The 23,996-nt window shown below is 32.7% G+C and overlaps 1 protein-coding gene across 1 annotated transcript in view; it reads left to right on the top strand.

The window, feature by feature from the left end:
* Positions 1–23,996, top strand: part of LOC109542198 (headcase protein) — a gene marked incomplete at its 5' end in the record, with an annotated part of 154,650 nt that overhangs the window by 1,895 nt on the left and 128,759 nt on the right. The window contains 1 exon segment of the mRNA XM_048660982.1: positions 1–150. Within this exon segment, the coding sequence (XP_048516939.1) occupies positions 1–150 (150 nt within the window).

Raw genomic sequence — 23,996 nt, 5'->3', positions numbered from 1 at the left:
TGCAGACGTTCGAAACCGAGCTGGTAGCCTTTCTTGCTCCAGCTCGGGAAGCAGTTCTCCACCAGCTTCCGGTTCCGAACCCAGCGTATCTCCCGTACATGGTGCGTATTCGAAGAAGAAATCGAAGGTGGATCTCCCGGATCGAATTAGGTAAGTTTTACGTTTTTTTTTATATCGCTATGTGCGAAATAACGTATGGAATGGAGAAGATATTTGGGTCGTCAGTTGCATGTGAGGAAAATTACTAAGTGTTCTGTTGCATTCAAGAAGAATCCTTACCTTATCGAGCCACTTCATTGTTATGTTATGAAATGAAAGAACCCTTTAAGTTCGGTTTTTTGATAATTTTTCAATTAGCGCCTGTTCGTTAAACTGATTTGAAAAATTAATTTAAAATTATTCCGAGAATCTGTCGGCAGGGGTTGTTTTTTGAAAGTTCAAAATTTAGATTTCTGTATCCAATGTTTATGATGTTTCATAAAATCCATATCTTTTCTTATAACCGCTTCTTTCAAAAAACACTGAAACGCGTAACTTTTGTATAAACTCGATCTTCTAGTTGTTGAAACCGTGTTTTTACGCGAAAGAATAAACGACTAGTACTTGACCGGTTTTGTGTTTTCTCAGTGTAGCAATGAAATTTGATCCGCGTAAAGTCTAGCCTAAAGAGTAAACGATTCCAGACACTCTCGACACATTTTCTTGTTAGTTTATCCGAAATCGCTCAGCAAAATACTTTGGCTTCCCAGCGTCCTTAAAAATCAATTAACCGAATCCACTTGAACTTGATTTAAATCACCGCAATTTATATTCTCTTCATTATTGATGCCGAATAGTCAAAATCAACAAAGTGGCAAATAAATAGAAGGGAAGTCAGACTACTTTCTAATTGCACAAATTTGCATTTAGATTTGCACTAGTCTGAGAAAGAAGCGCCAGTAACTTAACCGACAGAGTCGTTTGGAATTTTTCATTTTGCAAAACAATTACGATCTTCTGACCAGTTCGATACGATAAAAAACCTTCAATTTTGGCTATCGGATGATAAATTGATACCAATTTCTTGTGAAGTGTATGTGAGAGCTTAAGTTGCTTCTGAAAGATCACATGAGCACTCTAGTGTGGAATTATTCATCTTTGCATCCGTACATAAGGAAACATGAACTACATGCAGTTTGAGCAAAGCCTTTACGACTTTATGCACAGACACTCATTAGTCAACGGGAAAATATTAGATTGTTACAAGAGATCTAAAATTTTCGAATGGAAGTTCGATTTCAATTCAAGAGAAAATCTTTCAATTTCTTCAACTTGAATGTTGTTGAAAAAAATTTCTTTATTTCCTAGTGTAGATAAAAAACACCGTTTGGATTTCTTTCCGGCAAATTGTCCTTATTTATCCAAATAATATTGATTCATTTCGTTTTTTTTATTTAAATTGAAATTATATGCTAAAAATTTCGAAATGACCTTTTAATTTAATCGAAGAAAAATGAGAGACGAGCATTTATCGTAAATAAAGTTAGCAATAATCCATCTTTTTTAAGCAATAGGATACCTTATTAAATTGTACACTCATTTGTTCTAGAAAACTTGTATTTATAATGTTTATTGCATTTTTTAATGTTTAATTTATAAATTGGTTAGCCAAATGCACGCCTAAGAATTATATAATTTTGCCAATTAGTGTGCGTTGACAGATTTTACTTTCTTGCATACACAACAATTAAGAACTGTGCGTTTAATCGAATACTCCTGCATTTTCTTCATCTAAGAAATATTTCTTGTAAATCGCAAGTCAGTTGAAACGAGCTACGTAAGTAAAAAAACATCTGATGCTTTGGGAATATAATTTACGCTTTTCTACTGCTCAAGGAGGCATTTTCAGCGATAGGAAGTAATAATATTATTAACACCGTTCATCCATGTGCTCGGCAATTTCGAAATCATCTCCTATGTGCATATCGTTGGAGCTATGAAAGGAGCACTTCTCCCATACATTTCCATTGGATAACAGGCTAGACGAAACTCCGGATCCATAAAATTCCCACTATTACACCGTACTTATCCTTTCAGGCAAGCTTGTCACCACTATCTAGTTTCGAAATATTCGGCAACTATATTTTCAATAAGGCTTTCCCGAACATGATTGAGTATCGGCACCAAGACGACATTTTCGATGATTTTACATAAAAATAAACGAATCGTTTTTCTTTTTTTGGAATTTGTTCGTAATTTGCACAGCATAGAAAGTTGCAGGTCCTTCGGCGAAACGATTTCAATTTTAAAAGCGGGGTTTATGGAAGTTTTTAGGAGACTTTGTCGAAGAAATTTGTCTGCATGTATAAATTTCGCCTTTCTCTCGATGAAAAGGAGAGAAGTCGGCAAAGTAATCAAAGTTTTCTTGCTTTTAAACGGATCCTTTTTCTTTGCGAATATAAAAGAATCGGTCTATTTACATTCATTCTTATTCGCAAAGACAATCAGTGCAGATTGAATTGTTGTTTAATCACTAAATATTATTTTACATAATAAAAGTAATCATCGGATGTGTAGATTTAACATCCAGCAACATCTCTGCTTTATAATGAAATAGTTTTTTGTGTTTTGTTTTTGTTTTTTTACTTGAATTATCATACATATTTAAGACATACAAACATTTTTCATATTTAGCCCATCTTGAAATAATCAGGTGTTTTTTCTTCGTCAAACTTATTAATCAACACCACTTCCTATATTTAGTGTTTTTCTTATTCGTATTAAAATGCCTAATTTGTCTTATATTAAAAGTTAATTAGGCCGGCAATAATGAATGCAACATGTTATTGTTATTACAATAGTGCCTATCTGAAGAAGATAACCTCAAGGGCAATACGGTTTTTCGTTTTTCTCAGTAACATGCATTTTGTAACCGTTAGTCAATTTGGACTAATTTGATAATTTAAACATATTTTTATATCGTAAAAAAGTATTGATTGAGTTGAAAATAATTATTAAATAGTTTCAAATTGTGCTAAGCGTTTTAATGTAGTAAATTTTACAAACGCGTAAATATGTTTATGCTTTTAGAAACATTTTTATTTTACTATGGTTGGATAGTTTTTTTTTATTCTTTTTATATCCTGCAGTTTAACGGTATTTATATCAAATTTTGACTGATGATTTTTAGGATTGATATCTTAGTCGTATGATTCATTTACTGATTCACTTACAAATAGTTTTCTGTTTGAAAATGCTTTTTTTATGTTATTTATTTTAAATGTAAAATCAGCTTTCTATAAATTCTTAATTGATCATTTGTGTTTGCTTAACAACTAACGAAAAGCTTGAAGAATTATAAGAACAGACCTAAACTAAAGAAAAGAAAGAAGGCAGCTCCTTTGTTGAAATTGTTTCAAATCTGCAAAATTAGAGGCATAAGCCTTAAAAAACGGACAAATAATTGTGTTAATTAGGAACCGACCGAAAAGATGTCTGCGATAGTTTTTAGTAGATGAATATGCGAATTATTGTTAGCTTGTTTTTTGGTGAGTAGCATTATTCTACACATTAAAAACAATTATTTTAAAGTTAAATATCTTACTTGTTTAACTTTTGTAAATCACGTTGAGATGATGGAAATTTTAGTCCACACATATGAAGAAAATTGCTCGAATGTTCGATAATAAGTATTAATAATGAATTTAGGAAACTAAAAGATCAAAAGGAAATCGGATGAGTTTAATGCAGTTTACTTCATCAGGTTCTTCAATTTTACTTCTTCTACATGATGACAAAGCTAAATAATCTCCCAAACAGTTTGAGGTGTTAATTCGATCTCACAATTTCTTGGTACCTATTCAAACTCGCATCCCTTATCTTATACTAGGCCACGTCGCCCACAAAACTGTTTAATTAAGACTGTAAATTCCTCGCGCTCTAACGACACAATAACGTATCGTTAACGACCTGCGTCGTTAACAAATGGATGTTTCAATCCTGATTAGCAATTAAGCTCCGAATTAATCGTCGGTTGATATTGGCGGAGTCCTATTCGGCAAGTGATGTTTTGCATGTTTCGAAACTATGAACACAACAGAAAAAAACATTATTATTATTATCAAATACACTCACCAGGCGAAAGGAAGGGACAGGAAACAATGATATTCCAGGGCTTAAAAGATGTTTCTAGTTATTTCTGTAAATTAAGCTATTCTTTTGTGTTCGCGTTCCAACAGCCAGACAGAAAGATATTCAACCTGCAGCACGCTAATCAGATCTAATATTCCTGATGTGCTTTCTCTTTGCCCTTTTGCCAGCAATATTTGCATATCTTTATTTTGTATCCAGAGAGACAGGTGTTAAAAACTTTATGATGCACGTCACTTAGCTTTTATATTATTAGATTGATGCTCGTTGCAAGGTTCTCCCTTGTGAGGTTGAAACGCTTGAATATGTACGAGAATTTGCGTTTTTTCTTTGCAAAAGAAATCGTTCCATCTGTGGAAGAAGCTTTTGTATTTTCAGCGTTGAACTTTTAGAAAGGGGGATGACAGGTTTTTTTTTAACCAGTTGCGGTCATGCGTTTGGATTTCAACCGGCAAGTGATGTTGGATGTTGATTCCTTCGCTTTGGGTCTTGGTGACATGGTGGGGTTTTCTCTAAATTAACTCAACTTAAATCAAATCGAAATTAAAACTTTTACCCTCTTCAACATATTGGCAAAGTGTCACTTTAATTTTGTATAAACAGGAAAATGTACCGTACTTAATGTAAGTAGTTTCTTGGTGACACTAACTTATTGTTTAATAAATAGGGAATCAGATGAGTGCTTTTTTAAATATTTGCTTGTTTTTTGAATGTATAAGCACTGAAGTCCAGTGCGTTGAAAAATCCCATTTTTTATGTCAAACGTCTGGAAGGCATATATCAGGAAGTTGGCATTTACTAAAAATTTATGGGAGCCACATTTACAAATCGTTTATGATATATATTCTGGCCAAAGATGTAATTGCGTTCCAGCTATTTTTACGAATATCTACATAAAAATCTAATTTCCATAAATTTCAATAATGTTATATTTTATCCATGATGTTAATTATACACATAATAACTAGGCGCTTATCTTTCCGATCGACTATTTACAGTTAAATTCCTAAACGGAGTTATATTTTCAAATAATTAAAAAAGAAACCTCTAAAAATTGCAATTCTATTGATTTCATCAAAAACAAGAAACAGGCGTTATTTAAAAATCATGACTGCTCGGAAAGCTTTATCTATCCCTTTTTGTAATCGAATGCTTTTATATAGATACGGGTCAAAGAAGGTTTTTTTCATAGTGGAACTAGTGGCGTTATATGGAATTGCACAGTGGAACATTTCAAATCTCCCTTTTTATTAATGAAGAAACCATTTATGCTGCAATTTGTAATTCTAAAAGGAATGCCATTAATTAAATATACACATTAGTTTAGACAGTATTACAATGATTAAAAGTTATGTTTTGAAATCAAATAAACACATTAGTTTTGTTTACTTTTGTCTTTATAATTATACTTTTTTCGCTATTTGCTTTAACGTTTTCGTGTTATCATTTGAATTTTCTATATTATTATTCAAAATTTTTCACCATTAAATTGTTAATACATATATCCAAAGAAATTTACAAGAACATTTTATCCACTGCAAATGTTTCTTTAAGTAAATAAAAGCAACTCCAGGATTGTATTTCGTCAACAAGTGCCTGAAGATGATGGGAAAAGTGCCTCTTAGCACACAGTAGATATCTGTTTTTGCACAAAAAGGTAGTTTGTCTTAATTTCGTTTGTACATCGATTCTGATAATTGTCTAGAACGTCCGATGATATTCCCCTGATAATGGGACTAGATGGATCTCGCTTCCGGCATCATCAATCTCCTTATTAAATCATATCGATTTTTTCTTTCTGAACGAATTATCAAGCACTAAAGATAAAATACAATTATTTTAATGCGCTTCTCTTATGTTAATCTAATGTTGTCTCTTGTTGATCTCTGATAAGGTTTTTAAGATAGCAAAAAAATGACACAGGTAGTCGTGAATGTATAACATATTTCCAAACTAAAATATTAACATTCCAACATGTTTTTTGCAAGCGGCAAATAATTTTATTTCTTTTAAGGCCCTGTTGTATGGAAAGTTCACTGGGTTCAAATGAACTCAACCGGAATCTGAACTAGTCCCGAAAATCAAATCCGTCAACATTGATCGAATTTTGAAAAATCTAAATTTACACTGATTCCTGTCTTGAACTCCAATTCAACTTTAACTGGGATTGAGCTAGTTTGGTCCAATCGCGGCCCTCCGAGTTCAGATTCAAGTAGATAGAGTTCACTTGAACCGAATCTTAAGCTGCATTGTACACTAAGCCTTGGAATCGTTCTTTAAATTTGCGAAACTTTGCGTTCAATAGAAAATTTTAAAGTGCAAACTTTGGTCCGAATAAAAATGTGCTCTGCAATTGACACCGATCCCAAAATTCCAATGCATTTTAAAAATTAACATTTAGTTTTAGATTTTAACATCTCACATGCTAAATAAGATCCATTTCAATACTTAATTTTTTAAATAATAATAATTTTATTAATTTATTGCCCAAAACTTTAATATTTTGGGATTGTATCAAAGATCAATATTTTACAACGGCTTTGTTGAAATGTATTCGAATATTGCACCAGGCACACCTTTTATAATCACCTCATGCCATTAATGCCATCCAATCCGATGTTTAGAAACAAGTAATGAGATAAAACGAAACGACAAAAAACGTTAAGTTTCACTTGGCAATTAATAACAAACTGTTTTCGTTTCAATACAATCTAGTACTTATATTACAACGATTCCTCTATGCAACAAGCTAACATGTTTGACGGTAAACCTATGTCAATATTTACGAAAACCAGCTGGATTTAAATCTAAATTTAGAGAAGAGGACAATTATCTCGAAAAACATACATTGCGAAAGTCAGCTTACAAAATTTTATCCAATTATTGAATAATGTTTCGTGGTTTCGAAGCAAAATAGCAGATAAGACCCAGCCATCCCTGCTTATTTAAACTGCTTTTTTTGCTTTCAAATTTAATGCGATAAACTGTACTGCCGCTCAATATTTGAGCAAGACGGAAAGTTCCTGATCCTGATGAATGCATCCATTGTCGAGCGTATTTATTTTGATATTGTCAATAAGATGAAATACTATCTGGGGAATTAAAATTTATCTTATTTCATGTCTGTTGTAATCTTAATTTTATACCTGTGATAGAATCAAAAAGTAAAATTAGTGTTCGCATGAGTGGCACGGATGATTTGGTTGATTAAGGGGAGCCAAGTATAACTAGAGAATAGTTAAGTATGAAACGAATATTGTCAGTATTCGACGAATGAGAAAAATGAATGAGATTTTCGCACAATTTTTTCTTTGTAAACTTCGGATGTTTTAATAAAAAACACATTGAACATGGTTTCTGGCAACATTTCAATTTTTCAGATTCATCAGATTGCCATTCCCCAGATTTAAAATGACTTGAAGATTTATGACTTGCGCATGCAAGAGTAATTAATTCCTTTTAACATTCATTTATTAGACTGTCAAAGACGAAAGTTGCGATCTTTCGGCTTGTCAAAGCTTTTATTTATGTAATATTCATTTAAAACAACGATCTGGCCAAACTTTGCAATCTCTCTTGGAAGTTAAAAATTCGTTATTGAAATGCTTGTTTTTGTAAAACTTTGCCGATAACAACTTCTTTTTGAGTTGCGACAAACTTTGCCAACTCTTAATGGTGGCTATATTGCCAATTAAAATGTTTGTTTCACTTTGTTCTCACGTTTACTCCTTCCTTTTATTGCGTTGTTGATCATTACATTTTATGTAATCTTTGGAGAACTTTTTCCAGTGTTCCAAGGGACTCCGGTTAGAAGGTAGGTCAAGAAACGCCTTATCGATTTCTGGAACGCATAAAACTCCCCTTGGACGTTATAGGCGTAGAAACGACTCCCTTTTTGCCGATTTGGGACTCTCTGAAAGTTCCCATGATACCTCAAGCTTTTCGATTAACATTCCCTTCACGCTTAGGCCGGTCTTGTCAATTGTTCAGTTTTCTCCGGAAAAATTCCCGTTTTCGTAGAAATTGCGCCAGATCTGGAGCTTCTTATAAATATGAAATGACAGTCTGCTATTGTGCGAATGGAATTTGGTCTGGATCGAGCCAAAACACATTTGACAGCCTACATTTCGTCTTTTACAATCAATTTATTACTGGAACGGTTGGCTGGAAGTTTTTTATTTATCCATGTGTATTCTAGTGTCGGGTTGCAAGTTAATAAATACGCTAAGACGTACTTCTCTAATTAAAATTCGACTTGTTATCATTTTAAAGTTCAATACTGTGCAACATATGCATAGAACGAGCGGCTAGTGAGGCAAACAATCCGCTATATTTTTAGATTGATCTGCTATAACAACGCTGAAAATAGCTTTTACAGTCAATACATTGTCGATAAAATACAGTTATCACGATTATAATCACTCGCTTAATGATCTGAATCCAATTCATATAAATCGAATGTTTCACATTATGTTTACTATATTATACTTGATTAGGTATTTTATTTATAAACCTAGCTAGAAATGTTAATTAACAAATTAATAAAGCGCTCAGTATTTATGATCGCCATTATATAATATGTATAATAATTATTGTGCAATAAAATATATAATTTTGCATGACAATATTTTGTTTATCACGTCTCTGGCTATCGTAATACGAATTTACAGCACAATGGCGAATATGCATAATATTATGTTTTCGTTCTCCGGAGTAAATCACTGTAAATTAATGCATTTTTATTTTGTTAACACAAACAACTATTTTAGTGCACATATTCAGATGTTAATAATAGTGAGAACATGTCATAAACAATAGTGTTGCCAAGTGTTTGAAACAGCTAGACATGGAAAATGTTGTGTCTGGACGTTTGTCACATTTATTTAATTTAGTCATCATCAACCGGTTTTCGGCGATAAAATAATTTTCAAAGCAGATATTTTTATGAAACTTTGAAAGATTTCGTCATATTGACTTGGTGTTTGCTAGTAGACTTATTACTTGGAAATAGGTTTAATAAACACTAAGAATTCATCGCAGTGAGGGTTTTAGGCTCGAGTTTTAATAACAACGCTTAAAAAGGAAAGTTAGCGACAAAATAAAACCACTCCTTTTAATGAAAGATTGGAATTAACATGGTGGCGACAGAAATTCAACGAAAAACTTAAAATTCATCACGCATGAAGAGCCAATTAATGAACCAACAACAGAATAATTGCGATCGAACCTGAGGAGATGAGGAAAGGACTAAGGAGGTATATTGAAACATTAACACATGAAAAATCAAAAGAACAATCGCCGGATGAAAGCTATAATTCTTATCCCAGAAAATGAGCAAAATTCAAGAGCAAATATTTTGTTAACTGATATTTTAGTCTTTAGTATAGGTCATGAGCAAAGCAAGGCCAAGAGGAATACTTGCATGGTCTTGGTCTTGTTCTTGAATACAGTCTTGGTCTTGGTGCAAGTCTTGCTTTTATACAAGCTGTAAAATTAGACGGAATCACTTTAATAATGACAAGAATAATAATTAAATTTAAAGATAACAATAATCAATACGAAACAATAAAAAAATCTCAGACTACAGATGTAAGACAATAAGCTGTGGATATTTAAATGTTTTGATTGGGCTTACAGGATTTTACTGATAGAAAATAAATTCAATTATTAATAATGCACATGATTCGTGGCAAGGATTAAATTATTTAATTGTTTATACAGCAACTGTATGTAAGGACTTATTACAGTGTACATTTTAAACTGTCCATCGAAATTTATTTATAACTTGGGGTTTCACTGTTTTATAGAATGTGAATAATAAACACATTAATTCACTTATACACTTTGAAATTACAATTTACCAAAAACTGGTTCAAAAATTAAAAGTACGTAAGCAAATAACAAATAATATGATACAAATGAATGCTTTTCAAAATGTGACCAAGAGCTTAAACAGAGCAACCAACACGCTGATTGGTGGGATAATCGGTGGCGATGTTTTCTAATAATTAAAGACGCTTTTCAAAGAAATCTTTCCGTTGGAACTGAAGTTGGAGGACCAACATTATTATCTACAACAACTAACTTTATTTTGCAAATATTTATTCCACCTACCCCCGATTTAGGTAGTCTGAAAGAGAAGCGAAAACATCTGGAATCGATCACATTTTAAATACTGATTTATTTATGTGACACTTTTTCACAGCTTTGGTTTATAATTTAATGTATCCGGTTAAGCGTTTGAAATTTTCAGATTTAATGCGGTTCAATATCGGATTACCATATTGGCCATATTTCGTTATATTTTATCGTTTTCTGCCGAAGTAACCCATGCAAAATGGCAAAAGTCTTAGTCTTGCCGGATATGTTCTTGGTCATGACCAAGACCAGTCTCGCTCATCACTAATTTTAAGAATGGTTCCTGTAGATATACTGTTTAGCGACAGTTTTCCCTGCTTTCTTTATTAAAGTTGATTTCATTAAGTTGTCTACTCCCAAGCTATTTTTTTTATCTTTCAAGGTTCATTCCGGTTTAGCAATTTTAAAACCTTTTGGCATAGAAACACGAATTAACACTGTTAATCGCCAAGGGAAAAAAAATATTCATTTTCTTTCTTCTAACGAGCGGATCTTTATTTAACATTAAGAAGTTAAATTTTATTTCTCCGAAAAGTCATGGGTTTCGAAAGTTAATGACATTTCAGAGGCTGCAATTTGATCTATTTTGCAAGTAGTTATCTTTAAAAATTGATTAAATCAAGAAGTATTAACGTTCTCTAAATGAATGATTTGGACGCACGAGTAAAACATGTTTTTAATTTTATAATTTTGGAGGCAGAATACGTTTGAAATATTTTCATTGTCCTTGAGAACACTGGATTTATTCTGAACGCCGACACACTTTTAGTTAAGTATGAACATTTTTTAACGCCCGCTCTTCAACCGATACTTAAAACTTGGAGAAAAAAAGGTTATGGGTAGGGCAGGGGCAGGAGCAGGGGCAGGGGCATGCTCGACGACATTCTGTATATTGTATAAAGAACAGTTGTTATTCAAAACATTCTCACAGCTGAAAGTGATTATTGATGGTAAATTGAAGATTGAAGAAAATCCCAGCGGTTGCGGATCCTATTAGGTACATTCAAGATGAGTTGTAATAAATGTGAGAGAGAACACAATGTCTTAATTTATATATTGAAAATATCGCGATTGACGAGAATCAAATGCTCATTTGAAGAAGAAGGGAATAGGTACTAAATGGACACCTTGCTTGCGTTTGGAAATTGGACCAAACAAAATCGTATCACATGTTTCCTTCAATTAACAATTAATCAATATTAACTGTTCATATGCTGCTTCACAGATTTCACTTAAAACAGAATAAGCATTATTTAAATACATTTTTTGCTAAGTAATTTAAAAATTTTTTATTTCATTTAAAGCCGGCAAAACAACCATAACTTGTTATTGAAAATACGACAAGTTTGCATCCATGGTGTTCTGTAACTTGAAAATTGTTTAAATTTTTATTTGCCCGCTTCCTTCCAAACTATTGCATATGAGAAATTCTCACATCAGTTGAAGCTTGAATTCAATATAAACGCTTGAAATTCAATGGCCACGAAGAAATCGGATCCTATATTATTTTGTTGAATCTGCGTTATTTTAGCCTTGAAATTTGCAAGTATTATCACTTACTGAAATCAACTGCATTATTTTGATTCGACCATTCAAAACTGGGCAACTATTATTTTCTTTGCGGCCTTTGGCATTGGAATTAAATAAAATTGTCTAGGCGATTACGGCTCAAGACTTGAAAGGAAAGCTCAATCAAACCTCGATTTTCCTCCTCTGTGTGTTCGTCAAACATGAATCTTTCGATTGTTTCGAATCAATGACGCCTGATAACATTGATGTGTCAGGAATTTTATTTATGTGACATATAAGGTGTGGGAAGATTAAAAATGATAAGGTGGGTTACCGCTTTGAAATCACACCGTAATAGTTTTGTTATGGTACTTGCGCGATTTATGCAACTACACAAAAAACTCATGATTATGAAAATTGTAAATAGAATGTGCTACTTATGGACTTATTACTTGAACAAAGGAATATTTAAGATGATTCGAATGGAACTGGTTGTTATTGTTACTAGTTCAAATGCGCCTGCTTTGTTTATGGTAATGCAATATGTGTATGAAGTTTGCTTTCATATGTAGGAGTTTACCAACAGAACGACATTCATTTTTATATTATTTTTTTAGGCTAAATGTTGCACTAAATAATTTATTGACTTAATTTGAAAAATATTTGATAAACACCTACCTGCCTTTTAAGTCTCGGAGTAACAATCGTAATTGTTAACATAACATGATGTCTGTCTTTTTGCCATGAAGTGGCTCTCGAATAGTTGCACTTTTTGTCCGCCTACGGAAAGCAGTTTTTTTTATTCAAAATGTGCCAAATTTAATATTTTCACCGTATTTACGCCTATCAGTCACAATCTAAGCCAGTAGTAAAGGAGGTGAGGGTGCACAATGTTGGTTTCGATTAACATTTCTTCTGAAAGAGATTCGAATTTTGTTTTAATTTCAGATATTCAGGTTTCGCTTCCCAAAGCAATCAATTTCAAAAACATGGTTTCTTCTGTATACAATCCCAATCCAGTCTAAAGATTGTTTCGGTTTGCAAGTTTGGATTTTATTTAAAAATAACAATAAATTGTTTGTCTAATTCAGAGCACCTCGATTTAGTATATGCAATTGCGCAATTTTGATTTATATTCTAGATTTTTTTTTGAATGGTTACTGTGGACCTTTTTTGACAAAGCTCGTTTTTTTCTGACTAATTACGCCACTAAAATACTGTACATGAGAAAATAGAAATTAAATCGAAGTATTATTAAGTATAGAAACGCAACTCACAAATTGAAGCATCAACTTTCTAGTGATGCGATGTCGAATTCCATTAGCTATACCGACAGCACTTAACTAAAGTTTACTTGTTTGCTGATTATTTACACGTTTCAGCTTCTACCGATTATTGCACTTAAGTGACACCGCCATTTGTTTTCATGTTCACTTTCCTATCAGCCTTCCATAATTTGGTTCTTTTGAAGCGATCAAACAGTATTGTTGGATGGTACAGGAAAATTCCAGGAAAATTATTTTTGAGACATTGGAATTGAACTCATTTTTTTTTAATTTTGAATATTTTGTCACCAAAATTCCATAATCATTTGATTGATATATTTAAAAAGTCAATTTTTCTTGAAAAAGAATTATTCTCATTTTCCATATACACGGTGTTGTATATAGCCGTTGGTGTAGAACTTTTCAACACCAACGGAAATAAGGGACTCTCGCGCACTAAAAAACCCCCTGTATGTATTAAAAAAAAAGATTTAAATACTTAATACCCAGTTTCTTAGTCATAAAAGGAGATGGCAATAATAACCCCGATCGTTTAACGCTTATAATACCATAAGATTATTTCAAATGCCTTCACCTAGTCATAAAACTTAATAGTCGGTCAAACAACTGTTAAAAAAAAAACTACAGTGGATTTTATGAATACAATTCATTCTACAAGGCAATAAATGTTGTTCGTTCCACTTTTATCTTATCAGCTATTTGTTTAAGTTTTTTTCAGAAAGCCTAAGTTGCTTAACAGTTGGTTTCGCCGTGGGGCTAGCGGTATATTTTAATAAATATTAGCTAGGTCAGGCAGCCACCACATATAAATGACGGTTTGAAATTGGGTAATGAACTAGATTTCGACATTATATTCATAGGGCGACGAATCAGCTAAATTGTTCGTTCAGTGTCACGCTCATTAAATAGATCGCTTTGAGAGTGCCAATTATTGTGCAACAGAAAGAAGTTTAATAACCGATTATTTTTCAGTGCAGTCATCCTCAATTATACTATACAGGTTGTTCCTTAATAAGTGTCTCAGCGGAAGACTGTACTAACTTGTTTCGTCTTCCATTTTTCTCTCTGGGCTTTCGTTTTTGAGATACAGTATGAAGAGTGTTTCTTTTTCTACAATTTTACTTTGCGCTCACTTATTTAGAGCTGAAACTCTCGTTCTATTTTGTTTTCATTCTTCTTGGAAGTTGAAAGAGTTATTGTAGAAATTATTATTTAATCTTTAAAATTTTATTATATATCCGAGTAAATCATGAAAGCTTTTCGTTGATTTGTTTCAAGTTGACTTTACGCGGGCTAATGAGTTTTAGGTAACCGCACGATAGTTAGTAGATAACATTGTTTGAAGTTACCATAAAATGCCGCACATTTGGGTTACATACGAATACTATTTGAAATGGAAAGCTTCACTGATGACTGTGATTAAATTTACAACGACATTACTCACAGTGTAATGAACTTTCCATAGCCATTTATCAAATCTCATTAAAAAAATTACGCTAAAAATAGATATTCCTGACCATCTCAACTCGCTGCTGATCATCAACCTTGGAAAAATTCCACTTACTCGCATGCATCCCAATGCACCAGGAACTATTTTCGCCAACCATCCAATAGAGCATTCTATTGTTATTTTTTGCCTGTGACATAGTTGCCGATATCCATCCAGGAATTTTTTCATTAATTAGGCTTAATGTCTGGGAATTCGGGAAATCCAAGGTTGTTTTTCTATAATTAAGTATAATGTTAGAGACTAGTTATATGTCAATGGGTCAAGAGAGGCATACCAAGCGATGATCAATAGCGCTGGAATTCTCTTTTCGTTGTTTATTTTTGTTCAGAAGTAATTTTGAGCAAATAACTGATTTGAAATGTTTTAGATGTAGCTGAGTTCCACTTCTCAACATTAATAATCCCACGTTTTCAGATAAAATGGTCTTCTTCTGGTCTAATACCACTTATTAGTTTCGAAATCTCTATTTTTCTGAATTGGTTCTCAGTTTAAAAGTTAATCGGTTAAAAGGGAAATTATAATGTTCACTTCTGTGTACATTATAATTTCCATTAATTATGTAGTGTACTGCTTTCCTAGATAAAGCCCAGACACCAACTTGGTAGCAGATATGTTGTTTTTGTAATTTTTAATTATAATTTTAAATGGACTAGTAGACAGATTTCACCTAATTTTGCTGCTTGAAGCTGCTCCTTCTCAGACTCGATTTTTTGCTCATGATTGTGAACTTTTGCTCATGATTGTGAACTTTTGCTCATATTTAGGAGAACTGACTGCAACTATTAATTTTTTGCTGCAAGTGACGAAGAACGTAATTTGTCACAGTTCTCATCAAGTGATAATAATGGGAAAAATTAATTGTGAAACTTTATGTGGCTATTACAATAGGTTTTGTTGTGAAGAATAGCAATATTGCATGTAAGTTGTGTTGCGGATGATTTTTCTTGTGCATTGGCTATATTTATTTCCATTATTTAATATATCTGTCAAACTTACACTTTGAAATCGGGGCTGTAATAAAAAAATATATTGGCTACAATTGCCTAAAAGTAAATTTTTGTGCTGCCTCTGCACCAAGATTTATTTATCGGACTGTGAAAAACAATTATTTTGGCACATTAATGTACCTACAAGAAACTACTTAAGACTTCACTCTTGAACCGAACAGAGCGTGAAAACACTTGGCATTGTTTCGTTTTAACGACCTTCCTGCGTCGGGATAATAATTCCAACCTTCTTGTCTTCTGCACACATTAAAAGCACAGTTCGATGTTTGTCTAGGACTGGTTCAACAGAAACCCATTAAAACTAGAATTTTTTTATTTATGCAAAACGATTTAATCTGGTCTATGCATATGCAACAGTTATTGTGTTGAAGGATAATGGCACTGGCAATGTTAATAATAAAAGTGTAAGCAAATAAAGTCAGTTTCAAGGTGTCTGCAGATTTGTTTATTGCCGATGTGGTATGCATGTTTTCTTAAGGTATGTGGATGCAGAGGTTAAAAGACGCTGTGCAAACAAAATGTGCTCACAAAAAAGTTTTTATTGCCCTGAGGTAAATTAGATTTTGTTTGTGCCCATCACACAAGCTAGTCAGATGAGGTACTGTTTTCTTCCAACACGGGCATTAGCGAAGCTGGATGTCAGTGATCTGCCACAGAATGAGACAATAAACACTTAAAAAATAAGCAGACATTTCAATCTAAATATAATTTCAGAACTTTTTATATTTTTTCATGTTGTGTAAGCTGCAATTGTCGATATTCTTGGCCAGCTAATAGCTGTTAATATAGAAGTTTTTTTTTATTCAGCCATATTTGTAGTGCACGTTTATACGTGAATAAGTGTATCTGGTTTTATTCATAGTTTCGTGGGTATTAAATCGAGGCATGGTTTGTAAACATATGTACTGTTTAATATTTTCGTTAACCAATATGTTTACATACCGGTTACCTGCACAAACAAAAACAAAGAAAACTTCTTATCGCTTTATGTGTTAATTTAAAAAAATCGTTGATACGCGTGTTTTATGCGAGTATATAGTGTTTATTTTATCATTCTTATTTTAAGAATATAAAGTTTGCACAAATTTAGAAGTAGAGAAGTGAAGAGAGTAGAGAATTGCGTGATTTGGTTTCCTATATTAACGTGAGTCCTAAAGCAAATTTAAATTAGATCAAAAAAATCTTCGAAAATTGTGCAATTGTAGGCCCCAATCCGCAGAAAACACATCCTTCAAAGGTACATTGGAGTTCTCCGAAATTCTACGGTCCCGGAACGTAACTTTAATCAGTACTTGCATAATTTAGGCATTTTGTTACAGTTATTCTTCTACAGTAATTAAATAATATAAATGCATTTTGCAACCATATTTTGGATTGATTTTATATTTGTTTTATTCCTTACTACATCTTGTATCATCTAGATTACGTGTTATTCAAACTTGTCAGCTATTAAACCGTTAATCACCCTTTATACTATTTTTTCACTGTTCGTGTTTTTATGAGATTCTTTGGATAAAACCGCCGTTTATTTTATTTGCTTGGATTTTATCCAATATTAGGGCAAGCGTGAAACTTCAATTGTGAGTTTGTATTAAATTTTAAATTAATTCAGTGTGTATAAGTTCCAAGAGCTTTCTGCGGAAATGTGTTACTTTCGTTACGATTGTATTTTTAATGGTGGGTTCAATTGATTTATTGAAAATTTTTAATTATTGTTGATCTTGTTTTTCGAAAATATGTTGTTTTTTCTAATATTCTCTTTATTATTTTCTTCTATTAAGGGTAACTTATGTAGATGAAGATTTCAACCGGAAATTAATTCGAAATTAATTCTGCTTCAAAATTACCTCATCTAAAAACAGTTTTTGCTGCTATTGTCGAATTTTGATTTGTGTTTGTTTCCCATTACTTTGCATACGTAGAAAATGTATTCAGTAGCATGTGAAAACTAAAAATTAACGGAATATTAAAATGCTGACGTTATTGATTGAGCATCCTGATTAAATTGACCTTTAGAAAGTATATTGCTATAATGGTTTATTTCTCTCGTCAAGTAAACATGTTCAATGGACAAGAAACAGAAACGGTCGTAACAATTAGCATAAATTGATTTAATTAAGTACCAAGAGTCATTTTACGGCAGAGTTTCATATACTTACGCTACTTGGTGACTGTTAAAGAACTTAGCCAAATTCAATTACCAGATGATATTGCTTCATTTTGTTAAGCTTTTAGTATTTTTTAATGCGTTATTGTAAGCTTTTTGGAAATTGATTTTTAAAGCCAATATATTTAAGATGGATCTCTGTCTGTCTGATGGCTTCTAGTTCTGAGGTCTGCTGGTGTACGATCTGCTCTGCAAACGAAAGTAAAGGGCACCAAAAATATTTAAAATCTCGTGGCCATAAGTTTCGCACAACGAAAACTCTTTAATTGTTTCTATAGATTGAACCCAACTGAACAAAGAGCGCTTTTGTGAATTTGGCCTTAAACGATAGATACTAGTTTCAATGGGAAATGCATTTAAATATGGCGTATACCATTAAATTAAGGAAAAAACTGTATTTTGTGTTTTTTGCTGTGTATGTTTTTCCTATAGTCTGTGTATTGGTAACAATGCACAAATCTGGTGTTGGTGACAATTTATTTTGGTATTTATTAATTTTGCCAATTTATTTTAATTTGTTGCTTAACTAATCATTCTCTTGACTGTTTGAAGCCAACATATTTTTGTTTGAAATGTTGCGTCTTCTCACTGGAGAATCTGGTTGTAAGTAAAGGCAAATGGACTTGCCTTTAGACTTGGCCAAATGCTGCCAATCCCTTGAAATAAATTTATTTTCAATTTCTACTGTTTAAAATTAATAATCTTAATTAAGTCAATATTTGAAAAATATGAGAACCAGAGAGAAATATGAGAATAGAAAGTGTTGAAATTAAAAAATACAGATGCTCAGGATGCGGTACATCCAGTTGTTATGACAAATAGATGTTTTTTCGAGAAAAGGTGATTTTCCCACAGATCTTAGGACGAGATTAGGCGGTTCCGTATTTATAGCGTGTTATTTTGATACTATTTATACATCTCTGTATCAGATAGGCTGATATTTTCGAGCTATTTTATGACGAGTGGATTTTGTTGCGCCGCATACTGTGTAAATAAATTGTAAGTGTTTATAAATAATTCGTTACTGAAGTGTAATTACCTACACGAACACAATGTGAATAAATGGCTATGCACGTAGGTGTTACACATAGCGGAAGGTTAGAAAAAAATCATAAACCAGGTGTTAACTGTACCTACGGTACGAATTAATCCTTTGCACGAATATGTTTTATGTGAATGTGTGCAGTTTGACATCGAAACCTCTAAATTCATCGAGAAAACCCGGACGCCAATGGAATGCAGACAATTTAGAAAAGAGGCGAAAGGAACACGACTTCCATTCAACTCGCAAATCGAGGAGGCGAACCGAAAAATTAAAACAATCCGACGTTTTTTTTTATTGTCCTGACAGCATACAGCAAACACAACAATGCCATCCTTTGCTTTTCTCCGTCATTCACATTTTATTGCTGTTATCCATTCTTTATCTACCATCTTATTAATCTCTTCACAAAGTTTAATGATCTACGTCTTGCCTACACATGTGTACTAAGCTCGCGCTTATCTGTAATGTTATGATCGGATAATCAATTTTAACTATTGTCTTTACGTGTTGAATAAGAATAGCTTGAGGAAGTGGCACCTAGGTATAATAACTGACAAAACAATCAATTTGCGTCGTACATTGCAGGAGAACGCCGGTCAGCATTTTGAAGGTTTGATGTTTCTCTAAAGTAGTTTACATGTTTTCTCCCATGGATTCGTCAGAAAATACGTGAGTTTTACATTAAAACACAAGTTTGTAAGACGAAACCAGCGCTTAAATAGTCTATTTACTTGGATGAAGTTAAAAACATGATTGGCTCCGATTCTAATTGGAACCGTCAAGGTTAAAAAACACATTCGTACAATATTTTCATAAAGTGCCTTGCTTATGTGCTAACCGAACTATTTTAACATTAGCTGAGGATATGGAAATTGTATTCGTGGTGTCACGTTTTGTGTGTTCGAGGAAATTCCATACGATTTGATTCCATATGATGCCTTTTGTTTTGATTGCTTTGCCGCTAAATTTAAGGTTGAAACGTATGAATTTTCTAACGTTTTTCATTAAACATTTACATCAAATACAATATCTACTTATGAAGCGAGTATCTTATCAAGAAGTCATAAAGAATCCATTGTCTAGTGGGAAATCTACGTCGCATTTAGGGTCTATAGACTAAAAGCTAGACACTAGAATAACAATCTGAAAAATTATACGATGATGTTCGAACAGTATTTGATTCTTGGCAATATTAGTGACTATGTTTTCACATTAAGAACACACACACAAATAAATTATAATTGAATGGGGAAAGCGATTATACTCTTATTACTCTTAACAGCGCAACTCTTAAAAATTAATTTTATTAGAGCAAAATACTTTGCAAAGCATGAGTACAGAAGACAAGAACAAGTCTTTTGTCACAAGTCATTTACATTTATTAATTTAAACTAAATCAAGGGCAAAACGAGGAAAATTAAGAAACGACCCATTTTTAGAATATTTGAAAAGAAGTCTTAAAATGTTTGTTTTTGTATTCTCGTTCTTTAGTGGTCTCATTTTAATTATTAAGCAGTTTGTATCCTGTAAGTCGCAGATAAATGGCTAATCCTTGGAGATTATTGTGATCTAAACACATTTTTTCAATATTAGTTACTACATATGCAAAACATTTTTGAATCATAAAGTATCAAAACAAAATACCACCAGATTGCAAATATAAACAACACTATTTTGAATAATTGAATGCATAGTCAAAATATCCTGTATTACCTGTCAAAATATCCTGTATTAGATATGTTAACGTTAATTAGCCAATTGTTCATGTTAAGTAATCTGCAAATATTTACCATTCCTACATGTTTTTCGATGCTTTCCCTGTTATTTAGCGGTGATGAAACGCAAGAGTGCTAATTTAAAACATTTTACTCTCAGTTCCTTTGAAAACCGTAGCTAATGTGGTGGAAATATATGTTATTTTTCTTTCAGAAAATATATCGGAAAGCACGGCCGTAATTAATAAAGTCTTCGAACTCTATTCACTGCAGAATTTTCTGAACTTTCTGCATGAACGAGCTTTTCGCATTGAACACCCATGAACTGTGTAAGCATCGTTTTTTAATATCTCCAATACGGATCTTGCACGCATATCCAACTCCCTACTTGGAAGTTAAATGAATACTTGTTAATAAAAGATGAAAAATTTAATATGTCGAGGCATAGTTATCAGGGCAAATACCACCCTCACGTTATGCTTCATATTGAGAATAATGATGAAGAAAAGTTATGTATTGAAATTTGAAAAAGTAATCATCAGATTTAACCCCGAAACTGAGTTCACAATGCATTATTTTTTGTCCAATTTTGAAATTTAAGCCGTTCCGTGATTACAAGTCGAATCAGCAAACCCTGTAACGGAAATGGGTGTTTGAACAGGAGCACAAACGTATTAAGTCTTATTACCTGACGGAACGTGTTTTTAATCAAATCCGGAAGATTGATTTCAGAGAACCGAAACCGCTTGTTGTGTGGGAAGTGATAAAAGGAATCGATCAACGATCAAATAATCCAATAAAAGGGTAATAAAAGTAATCCCGTTCTCAAACAAGTGTTAAAAGGTTCACTTGCCGCAACCTTTTTTTAACTGTATACTTCTGGTTTTTCTGGGCTGATTTCCGTTACTAATACATTGCTTTTTTTTTCAGGTAAGTCCACTGCACCAAAATACCATTTGATTTATTTAGAGGTAAGTCTTTACGAAATGTTTATCCGAATAAAATGATATATTTTTATAAAATTATATTTAATAAAAATGATTTATTAAAATCCGACCGTTTCACACGGCCCATTACCAACATCCAATCAAGCTTGACAAAGTACACATACTCATCCTAAAAAAACGTTCCAGACTGATTAAAAAAAAGGGAAAAACAAAGTGTTCCACCAACTGCATTATGATACTTGAACAGACCACTCAAATGTTATTAATACCAGTTTTTGAACTCTTAAACTTAAAATAATATGCTACCCAGATGTTCAAAACAAATATTTCTTTTATAAACGGCTAATTACATCGTATAACATAAACTGCTGGTTCATATTGCAAAATCGACGTCATCGTTGTTATTGGGAAAGTTCAGTAACCTGCTGCAATTTATAAGGTGGGTGGGTAGAATAGAAAAAACAAATAGGCTTAAAATTTGAGGTTAAAAACATTCTTAGTTTCGCCCAAAATTTGTGGGTTTCTCTTTGATGATGGTTTTATTGAGATGCATTTGCTTGAGCAGCTTTTTGTAACACTTGTAACAAGCAGTGAAATGTAGCTTTAAAGAGCAAATTACTTGAAGAAGATTTTCAACCAGTTAGAAATCATTGATGTTCATACAGGTCTCAATAATTTATTAAAATTTGAAACAGAACTTAAACTATCTTTATTATTAACTGTATCGGTGCAGAAAAGGAAGGAGTTTTTTCATTGGATTTTTGGGAGGAGAATGAATAAGTTCTACATATGATGCGGTAGGGAATACAAGTTTCCTAAAAGAAGAGTTGATTACGTTTAAGTGTGTTCGATGCGAACGTTAGTTGCATGAATATTCCCTAGATATATAAACAAATGCGAGACATTTTCAAATAAGCTCCAAAAAACTAATTATATCATGACCAACATGAATGAGTGCGCAGCCATATACCAGAAAAACATCAGAATGAAAATTTAATGAACGATGCCATTTTTTCTCTCTTGTAGTTCAAGAATTAAGACGTTTTAAAGTACGTTTGAATGCTACCGTTGGCTTTAAATTAAGGTTTCAATCGATTGTTACAATTTCACTAATAAAAAATGGCTATTTAGCTCTCTGAGGCGCCTCGAATATCCCATATGATAAAATAATAGAAAATCACTCCCTGGTTTTAGTGTTGTAATCTATGTGATACGCTGTACGTTAACATTTAACAATTTAACATTAAACGCTTTAATGTTAAACGTTAATTTTTATTCAAATATGAAATGCGAAAAATGCAAATGTATATAGCTACCTAATAAATAATAAGTAATAATAACACTTATGGTGTAGCATACATTTATGAAATAATTCGTTATTCCGATTATTCCTCTTTGCTTTGCCCGCTTCTGGTTTATTATCAGTCCAGTTTTTTTTTGTAACAGTAATCAACTAGTGAGATATATTTTTCCTCTGTCCATTTGATGCAAACGTTGAAAATGTTAACTAACTACCTCATCGTTATTAAAGTTGGGATTGCATTTTGAGCTTCTGGACTTTCGTTGTCCCTGTCAAGGTGTTCCTTTGTAGTATTATTCATTCTGATTCTTAGCTTGCAAGGGTCGAAGAATAAAATTGTAAACTACCCTTTCTTATTTGTCAATTCTTCTACAATTGCATGGCTGAACACGTTTTGGGGCTTCGGTCAAGGAGACCCGTTTAGCGACATTACGACTACCAGTTAACAAAAATTATCTAAACTACATTCAGGCAGTAGAAAAAGTTTGTATTCAACAGGTACGTGCATCGATTAGAATATCTGTGGTTTTTTGCTTTTCCTATCAAAAGCAGTTTTCATTTTTGCGAACCATCACAACTTTATTTAAAGTGTGAGAGTTGATACGTCAAAAGCTTATTAATCTGCTTATGGTATTCCCGAAAACTATTTTTTATTATAACGTTTTTGGATTATAATGTTAAATTTTTACTCTCTTGCGATTTTATATCAGGAAAGCATGAAATGCACACTAATTTTTGGACACACATGAACGGCCACTGAACAAATGAGTATTAACTGAATAAACTGAAATATCAATGAGTATTAGTGATATAAACAGATAAGTTACCGAAACAATAAAAATATCCAACCTAAATAGTGTGCATCAGGGGTGTTGGCGCAACAAATAAATAACGAATCCTCTCGATGGTATCCTCGTTACGTCAGAACTGAATATCCAGAATGAGCCTCCAGACTCTCCCGGGTATCGAGTTTAAAAAAGAAACAAAGAATTTCACCTGGGACCGCATTACCGATATCTCGTCTAGCTCGGAAGCTTTTTGGCTGTTTATTTTCTATCACAAAGCACCAAAATCTGCGTGGATATACTATGATGCTTTTTTTATGGATTTTCGCTTCGATGAAAGGGTAAAATCGCAGTATTATTTCAAATATTGTGTCAGGTTATATTTCATTTGAAGCGAAACAAATTAGAGGAAGTCCAAGAGAAGCCGATAAATCATTTAATAGCCGCACTTTTTCTTGC

The sequence above is a fragment of the Dendroctonus ponderosae genome, unplaced genomic scaffold (assembly GCF_020466585.1).
Source record: "Dendroctonus ponderosae isolate FM_Combo_2020 unplaced genomic scaffold, Dpon_F_20191213v2 Dpon_F_20191213_1, whole genome shotgun sequence".
NCBI lineage: Eukaryota > Metazoa > Arthropoda > Insecta > Coleoptera > Curculionidae > Dendroctonus > Dendroctonus ponderosae.
This window is presented reverse-complemented; position numbering and strand designations above follow the sequence as displayed.